Below are 14654 nucleotides of genomic sequence, written 5' to 3' on the forward strand. Positions count from 1 at the left end.
ATCAAACTGTAACAAGGAACACACACAGTGAGTGCTTATGGGATAGAGCGGAAGAGATGGACAGAGAGATGTGATGATGACGAAGGAAAGAGCACTCTTAAATACAATGGACACCTAAGCCAAAACCACAGATGTCCTTTGAGAAACTTTTCAGTGTTTGCTGTGGAGTTGTACTGTACACTTTTAATGCATTCCTCCTTTTGTCTTGCTCTCAGATGTGGCTTAGTCTTTTGTTTGGCTGTCTGTGGCTGCATCACTTTATAATCTATGAACTTAGAGCAAGCAACCATCTGAGCATGCTGTGTTTCTGTCCCCAATGTGTGCTCTGCTAAGATACTGCCAAGAGACCAGAGAAGTGTACGTGCGTTTGTGTGTCTTTGTTGTTGACGTGGTTGGAAATAGAGGATACTGAGAGATGAGAGAGGTGAGAGCTGAGAAAAGGAAGGAGGAGGAAAGAACTACAGAGAAACTAGAAAGCATAACAAAGAGATGAGAAGATGAGTTGAGGAGAAATAGGGACAAATGTGATAAAGTGGAGCTGAGAGAGGAGTGGGGGAGGTGTGCCCAGGTTTGTGCCCAGGAGCAGAGAGCATAGCAGGGTTTGTGGTATAACTGGCGGAGAGGCAGCTTCACATTCCAGGCTTGATCCTATACAAACCCTGTCTGTTACTTCAGATCTGATATGGAAATAAGAGGCCAGATGGGGGCTTCCATTGGCCTTATAAGGGATTGTGGCTTGGCCTGGATGGATCACGAGTGAAAAGCCATGGAGAATGAGAAATACAGAGAGAGAAGGGCAGGGACTGGGCATCTGGGAAAAACAACATGAGACAAACATGAGACTCTGGCTATCCACACATTACAGGCCTTAATGCTCAATTCCAGTCTTTGTCAGATATGGGTTCACATTCATGTTTGTGACATGAATCCATCTAGTTCCATTTTGAACACCACTGAGGTCCTAAACTGCCATGAGCAGATTTAACTGAAATGTGAGCCCCAGGAATACAAAAAAAGAACAACAATAATGTCATTTGTTTCATGGTCAAACAGTGCAAATTCCTCATAAGCTGCTCAGTGATGACATGTTCCAGTTTGGCTTGATCAGACGTGTCTTCATAAATGTTCAAAAAAAGTAAAACTTCCTCATCTTGCTCCTGAACCACATCTCTGTTGCTGCTGTGTTTGCTTTTCATGGTCTGTGAAGGGCCAAGACCAAACATGTGATTTGAAAAACTCTGATTTGGTTCTGAGTCATTTGGAAGAAAAAAAAACTGGACTTGGACTTGATTCACTTCAGCATGTAATGAGCTAAAGATGCTGAAAAGTGGAAACAGAAAAAACTAGACACCAACAGAGTGTGAAATGAAGAATGAAAGAGGAAAAAAATAAGGAATCAAACCAACCAACATACAGTTTGTTGTTGTCCTCTGATGTTCCTGCAGCGATCTAAGGTCTTTGAAGGAGGATTCATCAGGGCCCATAAATAGAAACAATTTTCTCCTCATCACACCATGGCAAACATAACAATACAACCCAGCATACCTCCATTAGTACAATTCATTCTACCATTGTTCAAGATTTAGGTCTACTTTATTGTAGAATATTTCACTACTGCCAGAAAGAATAACTTCTCCCATGCAGATGCACAAAAGCAAATTAAGTGAACAAAAGAACAGATGTTTACCAACAGCCTAGACTGTACTGATCGCAAAGGAGTAAAATCCATGTTCTATCATCATCTATTTCCCAACTGAAGCTTAACAACTGTCGGTACTGTGTATCCCTACATTCGAGTCCCTTTGTTCAGCAGTGTGTTTAGTACTGAGAGCATTTCCTAGTCAAGATGTTCAGACAGTGGGAGCCAACAACCTGCTGGGAAACCTGATCAGCCATGCTAATCTGATCAGCTGCACTTTGTTCGAGTGTGTCTTACTTAAACAGGACAGCACTCCCAGCATGGCGTAACCCAAACACCATTCTATCCCCTTTCAACCGAGGATCCTGGGGAGCTGACAAAGTCATCTGATCTACCACACCTTCAGATCCGAACACCCTCCCCCACACCCACCCTCCAATCTAGCTTGCAGCCTAAACACAGCAAACCTATGCTCAAATGTTTGCCCGACCGCAACAATCTGGGCTTATTTAGGTGAAAACCCATGACACAAGTGCTTCTTATTTCCTCATCAGTTGGAAGGCAAAAAGCCCTCTTCCCCCTGTGTGTATGTGCTTGTGTGTGCATACATTTGTGCGTGATGAAACACTCTTGAAATTGAGTGAAACATACAGTGTCTTTTGAATGTATGATCAAGGGAGTTATGCAGACCTCCCTCATACAAATAAGTGAGTACGATTTGTTTGTGCAGCACACCAGAGAATATGATGCCCATGTGTACATGTAAAAAAACACACACTACACAAACCCTGAGCATCATAAGTTGTATGCACACGGTCAAAACTAAAAGGATTTATTACACTCTAAAGGCCCAGTACTTTAGGGAAGTATCATGTAAATGATGTAGACAAGATCTCTGCCCTCTGATACCCAAATGTATCTGACACAGGGCTAACCTACAGCAGCTAGAACCAGTTTGATTGTTTCACTGGTAATTCCTTTTCACAGTCAAATAATATAGGCCAAACACATGCACACAAACAAGACACACCTCCTCAACACTGACACCCCACTGAGCCAACAGCTGTTTCCAGCAGCCTCAGACTGTGGTAGCCAAATAGACCACAACACCCGGTAACATGTTATTCCCCACAGAAACTCGCTTTTTAAACTGAGTAGAAAGGAAGAATGTTTATGAGCCGCCGCTGCTGTGATTCCAACAGATCATCACCTCTAACTAATCTGATCTGACGCGGGGCGCCCACACCACCAGGCATCTCTGGCCATGACCGTTACCTTCAGTCAAGTTAGCAGAGGTCCAGATGATGTTTTCTCAACCGCTAACCATTACGGTTTAATGAATAACAGCAGTGGCTGAGTTGACCTGTGAGTGTAAAAGCCCTCTGGGTCCAGTTCTGTTCTTTGATATCATGACCTTGTTAATGCCCCCTCAGTGGCCTGACATGGGCTTCCTGGTGATGCAGGTGCTTTTCACAATCACGCACAAGGCCTTGCTATTTTCTCTCTCCATCAGATCTTCACTTGGAATTCCACACTTCTCTCTTTCCCGCTACAGAGAATCTGTCTAGCAATTTATCTACCGGCACACAGTGACATGTCACATACGGCATTTCACAGGAACTAGATTTTCTCTCTGTTATAAATCTCCATTCATACAGTATGTGGTGTCTGTGGACTCTCACATCATCTCCCTCTTTTTTCTCTAGTTCAGTGTCACCAGTCAGCATGTGCAGTGCAGTGTCACTATGTGGCCATGACACTGTGCTTTACTGTATGTCACTGCTCTAGAGGTCGCAAAGTGGCCTGATCTCTGGAAGGAACGTGCTGAAAGTGAAATGCAACTTCAAACTGAAAGGAAAAAAAAAAACTAAAATAAACAAAACATATATTTTTTCCTGGTGAAAACTGTGAGTGGAGCAAATGAATATATTAATAAATATCATTAAAATCCAGTGGTAAGGCCTTTAAAAAACAAGGAGACTAAAAAGACTTGAGAGGATGCTCTGGCTGCATACAACACGCTGTACAATGTGTTAGAAGCTATGCAGAAGGAGCTGTCCAATCACATTAAGACCACAGCTGTCTTTGCTTGATGGCTGGACTATTAAACTGGAGTCTAGGCTGACAGATCCATTTCATGACAGCATGAGGCCAAGACCTGACATAGAGCTCTCAAGAGAAAGAGATGCCCTGTGTGTGCATGTGTGTGTGTTAAAGGCGTAGAAGTGACAAGCAGGTAAAAGCCGCGTGAGCAGAGATTACCAGTGGCTTGAAATATTATCACATGCTATTAGCACTGTATCAATGTTCATTAGGCTGATGTCTAGCTGGAGCAACTTGACAGCCCTGTGGTAAGAAGAAGAGAGAAAGAGCCAGAGAAAGGGAGAAATAAGGAGATAGACTGTGCCCAAGACAAATGCAGGAAGGGAATTGAGATCAAAGGGGAAAAAAATCTGGGAAAATGATAAAGGCCTGCTTCATACAGCCCTTCACTGTCAGAGGTTCAGAGGTAAACAGGGCAGCTGCTATATGTAATGTCACAGCAAGAGGTAGGCTGTCATGTTACCGTATTAACAATCCATAATTCTTTTATAACATCCTTAATACATGACAACCAGATGACTGCACAGTGTCAAAAAGCATATTTCAAAGCAATGATTTGTGTAGAGCAAATAAAAGATCCCTGTAAACACTGTGTGATCATACAAATGCATTAAAAAGCGTCGTCACCCAGGCGGCCCCCGATCACTGTGGTTGTCTTGTGTGAAGTCGTCAACAGAGGAGCAGTAAAGCTGTCTCACTATCAGACAGAAACATTAGTAGCTGTCACATTCAGTTTGCCTTTGCACAGTTTAGCAACAGTTTAGTGTATCATCAAAGCCTAAACTGCTCTCCTTACAGAAACCTATTAGAGCTATGCAATTTGAAAAGACGCTTCAAAATAGAAGCACGCAGATGCAAAGTAGATGAAAGGAACGCTGCTGCTTGAGTAATCTGGAATCATTATGCATGCTATCAAAACATAAACAATGTATGTTTTTCTTTTGTTCATTTCATAACAGCTTCTAATGAGGATGATCATCACGATGCATGTAACTTCAAAAAGATTTCCTGTGTAGCGAGTCGCTGTTAGTTTCTCTGCATGTTTACAGAGCAACAGTTTGCCATCACTCCCTCCATGTCCTTCCTGTTCCCCATTTTATCTAATTTTGGACTACTCTAAGAGCCTGCAGTAATGAATTGGCTAATCACAGTTATCTGGCCCATTCAAGTGCTTTGTAAAGCAAATCAATACAGCTTGGCAGTGAGCCAGCCATCTACTTTGACAGACACTGCTCGCTAATCTAGTTCTGAGGGGGGGGGGTGTTGTCCTAAAGATGTTTACTCCTCCTTTGTCTGTCCCTTTTCTCTGTGTGCACTTCAGCAAAGTCAGAGGGAAACTGAAGAAGAAGTTGCCAGCTGGCAAATCAAAGGACAAAAGTCAAGCACTGAGTACTAAAAGTTCATCTGAAAGAGAGAAATTTTCACTTTGATATCTGAGACTTATACCTCGGGCAAGAAAGAACATAACAATGAAAATACACCCGTACTACACTGTTTCCACAGTAACAGATCAATAAAAGCAACGCAACAACTGATAAGAATTTCTATGAATTTCAAATGCTCTCCCTGTGGTGCTTACACTGGCTGCAGACTAAACAGGAATATTGATAGGCTGCGAGGCCCCGCGTCCCAGCACAGCGCCCCAGCATAATGTGTTGGACATATTATTTTGTTGTGATTTTATTGCACACAAAACATGTGATTGTCAAGATGTGTGGGCTACAAATACCACATTCATAAAAACAGAAACAGCCACTTGTTACACACTGGGGAATATTCACCTTTATTTTCACTTGTTTAATCTTCATGCCTATAGACAGGAAGACATGGATCTGGGTAAAATGTTTGGTGTGGCTTCCCAATCCTACTGCTGCCAACACCGGTGAAACCCACAAGTTCATCCAAACATGAGAGAGTACGTTAAATAATGCTGCCATCAATTTAAATTGTAGTCCAATCAACAAGATAAAAAATGGGTCGCGGGAATGCCCTTAATACACGCAGTCTCTAATCAACAATGGGTTAATTAATCTCACTCATGAAGTTAAGTCCAATTATGGGATGCACTGAACAAGGTAATTTCTTCCCTAAAATAAAAGGCATCACCAATAAAAGAAATATAATAAATAAAATCGTGCTCTGCTCAGACAAAAGCAACCTTTGTGATAAATTAATGAATAAGTACTGCGGAAGATATTTACGGACATTTGTGATTCCGTCTTTGTGTCTTTTGGGATCTGGCTGCATTGGCATTGATGCATGCTGCTGCATATCTTATGGCTAAATTAAGCTGACATGTATAAAATCCATGTGTAGCAGAATGTATGAACTGTATGAGCATTTGTCTCTTGGTAGATAATGACTAAGGCCTCCTTTGAGACACTAGCAGAGAGAAGAGCAAGCAATTAGAAGAAGAGAATGGAAAGCGAGACAGACAGAGAAAGCAACAGAGAGCTGTTTGGATGTGAGATTACTGTAGGGCAGGCTGTGCCACTGCAGTTTGAGCTGGAGAAGGAGAAAAAGAAAGAGTAGGAGACCAAGAAAGAGAAAATGAAAAGAAATGAAAGAAAACGAGAAGGGACAGTCAGCTGACTGACCAGGCTACATTTAACTCACCACTATGAAAAGAAAGAGGGAATGAACACGAGACACAGCGAGAGAGAGAGAGAGAGAGAGAGAGACAGCCAACTAGAAAGACTAAAAAGGAAAAAGCAGATATAAGGCCAGGATGAAATTGCAGGGGCTCTCAGTCTTCTGCTGGACTTTTAACAACTGTTTAGAGAAGCCTCGACCAAGTCTGGCAAAAAGAAAGAAAGCCATGAAAGACAGTCTGCTGTTACAGCCTGGAGGCTGCCATCGGCCGCTGCTTTATCTGCATCAGAACTGAGCAACTGGGGACAAGTGAAGTGGAGGCCAGGTTCCTAAAGGTCATACAGGCATCTGTACCAATCCACAATTCAATGAACAAGCTAGTCATTAGCTATGCCACATAAATACCTACTAAACAATCTATACGCACCTATACACACATTCAAATAAATACAAGCACAAGACACTGTAATTCTTAAGACAATACAAGCACAAGACACTGTAATTCTTCCAGACTTACAGTCAAAGAAGTGTGAATTGTGCTGCCTCACAAAGTATCTTTTGCTTTTGAAAATAAATAACATTTACTACAAAAGCCGGGTAGCACAAAGCAGATCTTCCTAGACCCCTTCACCGTACTGTAGGATTATATTTATTGGTAATCCTGGATTGCTGTAGAGCTTGGAAGGAAGCTTAACAGTCTCCCTGTGGGCAGCCATCCACAGGTCCAGGTATAAAAAAATAAAACTGACCTCTATTTGCAGTTCCTCCAGATAGTGCTGGTTTTACTGAAGGACATTTGATTCAGCCTCTTTGAGAAAGTGCTGCAAGTTGTGTGTGAAGAGAAAATGTTCTTCTACTAGTAAAGTCATTTTCTGCAGGCCATGCCAGGCTCCCAGAGGTTGCCAACGGGCAAAGCGATGCTGGATTGTTTAGTTTAACATGATTTAAAGACTGCAGACAATCTAGCAGGGAGTGTCCTCAAAATGGCTGTAAACAATATATACTGGCAGCTAACATTTCAGCTAAAGCACTGCTCATGTCTCCGTGTCACTTATCATTATAACACTTTGCTGAGTTTGACATGTTAGTTGTCTGCTTCATAAACAGGTGGAGGCTGATTTTCATTTCATTTTAAACAAGACAGACAAAACAAAGACTATGGTTTAACAAAGGGATGCAATTATTTGGTCTGTGTGGGATATATTGGACCACACCAATTCAATCTGAAACAAACAGATACAATGGTTATTACAGGAGGCATTCAGTGAGAAATAACCATTTGTGATTATGATGATTGGAAACAAATTCTACCTGGTGGCAATTGTGACAGTTTTTTTTCACTTCTAATTGTCTGTTTTCATGTCAGCTGAAGGTTAATGCAAGTATGCAAGTCGTGAAACAACAATAGAGATGTTTAATAAAGCCATTAAAATGATTAGTTGTTTTTTTGTTTGGTTTTTTTTTTTTTTTTTTTGCAATTGCAGTTGAAAGGACCCTTCATTCCTTGTCTGAGAGTAATTTGCACCCCTGGGGAAACAGGTTTGGCTTCCATTCAGTCATTGTTATGGGTCTCAGCTGTTGTAGGAACACCATCTTCAGTGCTAAAACCTCTCTCCCACTCTCTGTCTATCTGTCTATCATTCAATCTCACCATCTCTATCTTTTCCTACCTGTCAGCCTCTCTCTTCCTCTTCCTTCCTCCTCTTTACCCTAATCCCATCCCACCCAGACCTGGCAAAGTTTGGCCACACCAAAACAGGGCTTAGACAAGTCAAGCAGGTGAGCAGCCTCTGGGTTGACTGGCAAAAGGCAGGCAAAGCACTCAGATCTAATTCCCTGTGAGGGCGACAAATCCAATGACTCTGAGGCTCAGTGCGGGGTGTATAGAGAGAACACAGGACAGACGGTTGACCACTTCTCCAGCAGGGCCCTGTAGGAGCAGCTGTCTGCAGTTCCAAGCCTTTAAAGTTACTGACACGTTATGCCCTATGATCAGCTGCTACCCTCAGCAAAACACATCCATACTGCTACTCAGGCTAGTGTGAGAACCAGGCGAATGAGCCACGCACCTTCTGCTACATTAACCAGCTCAACCAGACATTTGTCCAGTTAAACACCTGAACCAACTTTTCAAGTTGTCCCCTCCAGCTGCCAGGGCCATTATCCAAACCAACTCCTGATTATCCACCAGGATGTGATGAGGAAAATTTAATAAGCTGAAAGCAGCGTGTCACTGTTGAAGGCTTATTGGATAAAGGGCCAGAAGACTTTGTTTCATCCATGTTTTACTGCTAATACAGTACAAGCCACCACTGATCAATCCCTCACTTCCAAACAAGAATCATCTACCACTATATGTCGTAGTGTCTGAATAAATTGAAATACTAGCTAAAAACTACTAAAAGAATAGCTACTTGATTTAAAAAAGACTCAATGACATATTGTGTAATTTAATAAATAATCCTTATTGAACTGAGAAACTCTGCTCAACATCTGGGGATGTGGTTTCTTAACCCCTGCTGCCCTGTAGGACAGACATGGGGTGGAGGATCCTCATTCTTGCTGTCTGTGAATTGATTATTATTAACAGGGGAATGTTGACTGTTCCTCCGCTGAGCTTGCTCTAAACTCCCCATTCATCTATTGCTGGGATGTCTTTAAACATCCGATTTTACATGTGCAGTCGTACCCTGTATCTGTATCTGTATCTATATCAAAGGCAGTACTCGGTGCAGCTCCTCTCCTCCTTAAGGCCGTCATGCTTCCCACCAATCTCAGTTTCCACGTGGGATATGACTATGCTCGAGCACAAAGTGAACCATACACAGCCAATTCCAGTTTAGGTGATGTAATTCTTGGGTAATGTGGTTCCAGAATAAACTGCATAGGAAATCACCCTTCTCTATAATTTGACCCATGGAGCCCTGTAGCAGACTTTTGGTCTGTGGGAACATAAAAGTGATAACATAGATGATTGAGCCTGGTGAATATCAATGTAAATCTAGAATTTAAATAGGACATTAACGTATGAGCAGGACTACAAGCTCACTGGAAAATCTTCTGATTTTAGCTCAGAGTGAATTAAAGGTCTAGTTTTGGTCCCGACTGGAAGTGGTTTGTTGTTAGACAAAGTGCATCAAGGCCCAGAATACTGATTGCCCCCTCAACATCTATGGCCCTCAACAGTCCATCACTGCTTCCACGGGTGCTGCCCAGAAGTCCACAACCAATTTCAGAAACCATCATGAGACTCAGGGGACACACTGAGCACATACAGTATGTACTGTACAGTAACAGTTGTATGACGTACCATGTTTCACCCTAGGTTGGGAATGAGACTATCCCACCTTCATGAATTACTGATCTATTTGTTTGATCCTACCTCAAACAGTGAACTGTAATCACTTCACACCCTCTGCACATGATCACAGCATATGAGCGCAATAGATGGTGTAAGGCTCAGAAATGCGGTGTTATGTCTCCTTCTCAGTCAGTCCACTGAAAAAGCCTTCCAACACTATCCCTCCTGCTTCGCCGTGCTCCAGCCAAACCCAGGAAACAGCAGCATATACAGGAGCCTGTCTGCAGGGCGATGGAGGGATGGAAGGAGGCACAGGATTGAATGGGGAAGCAGGAGATGGAGGGCAAGGGCATGGGGGGGATATTTTTGGGAAGGGAGCCAATCCAATTACAGGCAGCGGTGCAGCCCTGGTTTCTTTGGAGCCACAAAATTCACATTTCATCTGTCTCATCCTCCTTCTTAGACTACCTTCTTCCTTTTACTTCTCTAGCTGCCTCTTCCTGCTGCTCTTTTTTTTTTATTTTTTCCTTATCATGGCTCACAGTCACATCCCCAACCTGTGCATCCCCACACACCACACCCCTCTCTTTCCTCTTTCTATCTGTGTCTCTTGACTGCATGAAAGAAGCGGAGGAATGGAACTGTATCACCAGCCAAGCATCAAAATGTGTCACCCTATAGCTGTGTCATGCTCAGATCTGATGGAAGCCTGTACAGTAGCACCCTACCACATCTGGAGTCTCACACAAGGAGCAATGTGGGAGCTTATAAGCCCTCAGCAGAGTTGCAGCACCCAGGGCTCATCAGGTCACCCTATTCATCTGCCCTCCCCATGACACCTAAGGGAATGAATGTATCTAAACATATGCATATTTCAGACACACCAAAGCACACAGACCTTAACACTGCCAGTGGACAAAGCAGCGCTCTCCCTACTACTGCTGTCATGCAGCATTACTGATCAGTAACTTCCTAAGAGTAAGAGAAGTGCTTTCTTTTTCCACACTGTTAGAGACTAACACAGTGGGTAGGCTGATTGTGGTCATTCTGTCTTTAAAGCACATTAGGTGGACAGTCAGTGCTTGTTATATCATCACAAATCACCACCGGTCCTTGTCTAATAGCGTATCTGCATGCATATTTTGTCACAGTGGTGCTAGTTCTTTGCCAAATCATTTGGTTTAAAACAAGCAATCAAAAACCATAAGTAAACGTCCAAATATCCAAACAGTCTTTAGTTTCAGTTTTGCTGAGAGAAATAATCAACACTGATGATTGCTTTCTCCAGTGCCTCATAATGTTGGGGGGGCCAGGATTATACCTATATTTTCTGATATAATTATAATCAAGATACTAGAAAACAAACTTCCTGCATTTTCTCACCTAGACTACCTCACAGGGAGAGGATGATAAGTACGATGACAGTAAATCAGATGATGGGAAAACTCATTATGAGAAATTTGCTCATGTGTTGTGTTAGTGACAATGGCATTATAAGCTGCCTGTTTTCTTTTATCCTGTGGACCAACTCTGTGGTTGAGTGCTCTACTAGGTTGTTCTGTTCTGCTCTACCTTTTCTCTAGGTCCCTTCTAATATCCTGGTTACTGTAATTCCTCCCTCATGTTAGCGCTAGTGTGGTTACAGCCATGCCCCTGTCAGCCACCTGTCTAAATGTAGTCCAGAAAGCACCATCAGACAAACAGCTACCATGACACAATGCACGCACACAAACACATTCAACATTTTAACTTTCAACATATACTCAAAGTATGAGCTGTCTGGGATGATGCCACTGCCTGTTTTCTTTTTATTAATCAGCCAAACAGCGACATCTCTGCCAATAATACAGCATTAACTTAGCACATTATTCAATCCTATCAGTGAGCAATCTGACTGAAAACCTTGTTTCCTGTGTGTGGGGTGGTTATTAACTGGCCAGCAGCCCTTTAACCCTCAGCAGCTATGTTCTGTTACCAAGACTGTGAGGTGCAGAGCATAAGCCTGCTCTCTCTTCTACCTCTCAGTGGGCCACAGGCAGGAACTTTTCTATTAAAATTAATCGTCCCATACAGGTTATTCAACACTGCGACCCTAGAGCCCACTTAACAAGGAACTGGTAATGGCCACTACAGTGAGCTAGCCTTCGCCATTACCCCTCACTGATGCTTTGACAGCAGGTATTAAATATTAAAGAGATAAGTTTCCCTGTGACCATGATCCATCTGCATGGAAATAGGACCACTTCACAGTGTCTGTACCCCATGGGCCACTAAACAGCCTGGGTCTTTATTTATCACATTGATGAAGTGAGCAGAAATCTCCCACAACCAGCCAGTAACTGCTGGGTGAGAAGAGGAAAGTTGGTACCCACCTTCTTTAGGCGTCCACTCTTGGTGCCCACAAAGGCTACACAGTAGCCATTGTAGACGTAGGAGGTGACAGAAGTCATGCGGTCTCGAGTCTCTGTGTAAAGAGTATGACCAGTCACCAGCTGAGAACCGCCGAGTGGCTGGTTGATGTCCAGACCACAGAAAGAGTCATCAATGGGCACCGGCTAAGGAAGGAAGAGAAGCAAACAAACGTTACAGATTGAAGTATGACTAAATGACAAGACAAATAAAATGAACAGTGAAACAAAAAAAAGAGCACAAGGTTACATGGAGTAGGAGAGAAATTTCTCACATTAAACATAGAAATCCTTGCAATGTAAAATAAGGGAGTGACAAAAATATCTCCACAAGAGAGAGACTTAGAGAATAAGACGTTAGTAGAGTAGAGAGGCTGAGAGCTTTATAGAAGACGACGACTCAGTAAGGAGGAAAGATGAAGGTGACAGAGTGAGACAGAAGGAGAGAGCATGGTGGTCAAAGTTTTGGAAACAGTGGCAGTGTCAGAGAGTCTGAGATGGAAATGAAGGGGTGAGAGGGGTGAATCTGAGAGAGGGAGGTCAGAGCAAGGTGGAGGTGTGTTAGTAAGTCTTCCAGTCAGAGAAACATTTGCCTTTCTGTTCCACTTGGCAGACGTGTTTCGGCTCTGCCTGACTGAGCTCCACCTTGCTCTCACCGTGGCTCATTACCCCAGCCTATCATCACACCTCAGCAGAAAGACACGTTCTGCATGATAACGATGTGCACCGGCAAACACACTGCATGATAACTGTGTAACCCTGAAATACACACTGTATTTACCCATTTGTTACAAAATAATCACTAGCATAAAGTCTCATTACGTTTGACTTCAGTTCTGAGCAAAACGCAGGTGTCCTTGGTCCCTTCCACGGTAAGAATGGAATATAAGACAAGACGGACAACATGAAAGAGGATGAGGTTAATGAGGAGTGAGACTGGGGTGTTTCTCGTGTTGAATTGGGTCAGCTGAGATGGGTTTTGAGTGGCAGTACCCTCAGAGTGCCACGTGAAGTGAGACAGCCAGGCAAGGCTTCTGTGTGCATAGGCTCTTATTCACAAACTAGATCTTTTTCACCCTCTGAATATATACAGTATGCCCCTTCTCCAACCCCAGTTCATTAAATCTCTTTCTGTCACTATATCCATCTCTCATCCGTCTCTCCTCCGTCTCACTCTTCATCCCTGTCACAATAGTATAAGCAGACTATGTTGAGTGACGTTTTCCACTCCGGGAAGCAGCACAGTCCGTTCACTACACACCATGGCTGTAAAACATTTCAGTACATACTCAGATTTTAATGAGCAGAGCAAAAGCAATAACGCTGACTGGAAATAATCGCCTCCACTCTTACAGCCATGCCCCCAATTCATGGCATTTTCTTTTTATTTCCTTTGACCAAAATAGCTCAGGTTGCTACGGGGGCATTTCACCGCAGTATTTACATTAGAAAAAAAAAATCAGTTAAGCTGACATTATTCTTTTCTCTTATAAAATTAAATAGACTGTATATATCTGTTCAGTGTTTGTATAAAACATATGCTAATTAGACATGGACACACAGAAATAAATCAGACTAGCAAACAAGCAAATAACGAGCTCCAGACTTTGGCTTATCAATAGCTGCCCACTCAAATGCATTCAGCTATTCCACACATGGTCTGCTGGGCTCCAGACCATTTGGTTCTGATTATATCTAGATTGTTTAGATGATGTATACTTAGCAGACTTGGCAGTCAAATCCCCATAGATTCTATGTGGTTGTGTTTTCTTGTTAACCTTCTAGAAGAATTGATGTTTCTCCCCTTGCCTTATCACGAATCTCACCAGTGGTGAAGAAAGGCAGATTTACAGTGTCTCAGACTGCATCATACAATTACATTGATTGTCTTTAGCAGGACTGTGGAGAGACTAAAAATAGGCTGTGATTAATCCTTATCGAATAACTCACAAGACAGTTGAATATTTAATCTGTGCTGGGAAAACAGTTGGACCCTGGCCTGCGTCAACACAAGACTGCATCATGGTTTAAACAATGACACAGTGGTCCATTTGGTGTGGAATTGCAATAAAGATGTGACAGGATATCTGCTCTCAGAGTTTCCCTCCCAGGGTTTATCAGTGTTATTGATATCTGCCCCCATTTTTTTCCATGAGTGGTTAATTATTTGGGGGGACAGGAGCAAAAAGCAGGATGATAGTGTCAGTCACACATACACAAAGACAGTTGATACAGAAAGATTCCCATCATGGCTCTGCTCCATGGGAGTGACTAGAGAGATGGTGTGAATCTCCAGATGGCAGAAGGCTGGATGGCTGCGCGATAAATCTTTGACTGCCCACTTGTGTCTGTATCCCCCAGCTCAGCCTCAGATCCAATCCCAACCTCAACCTTGGCCTGAATGTATGTGCACACACAGTGAAATATCTGCAAGACAGGAATTTGAGCTAGGGGTACAATTATGGTTCTCTGCTTTAAGCTCACTGGCTGCCTGCCGTTAACAACGAAACAGAGGAAAGACACTGCATGTGTAATTTACTCACAACCAACTGAGATACAGTAAACAGTTGACAAAAAAAAGTCTCTCGGGATGGTCTAACCTCATATTTTG

General features: G+C 42.8%; 1 protein-coding gene across 1 annotated transcript in view; it reads right to left on the reverse strand.

Annotated features, from left to right (window-relative positions):
- The window catches only part of plxna2 (plexin A2), a 160649-nt gene that overhangs the window by 118523 nt on the left and 27472 nt on the right, over positions 1 to 14654 (reverse strand). Inside the window, exon 4 of the mRNA XM_020617764.1 lies at positions 12008 to 12190. Coding sequence (XP_020473420.1) covers positions 12008 to 12190 — 183 coding nt within the window. The remainder of the gene's footprint in view (positions 1 to 12007; positions 12191 to 14654) is intronic.

Source organism: Monopterus albus, unplaced genomic scaffold (genome assembly GCF_001952655.1).
Source record: "Monopterus albus unplaced genomic scaffold, M_albus_1.0 scaffold194.1, whole genome shotgun sequence".
Taxonomy (NCBI): Eukaryota; Metazoa; Chordata; class Actinopteri; order Synbranchiformes; family Synbranchidae; genus Monopterus; species Monopterus albus.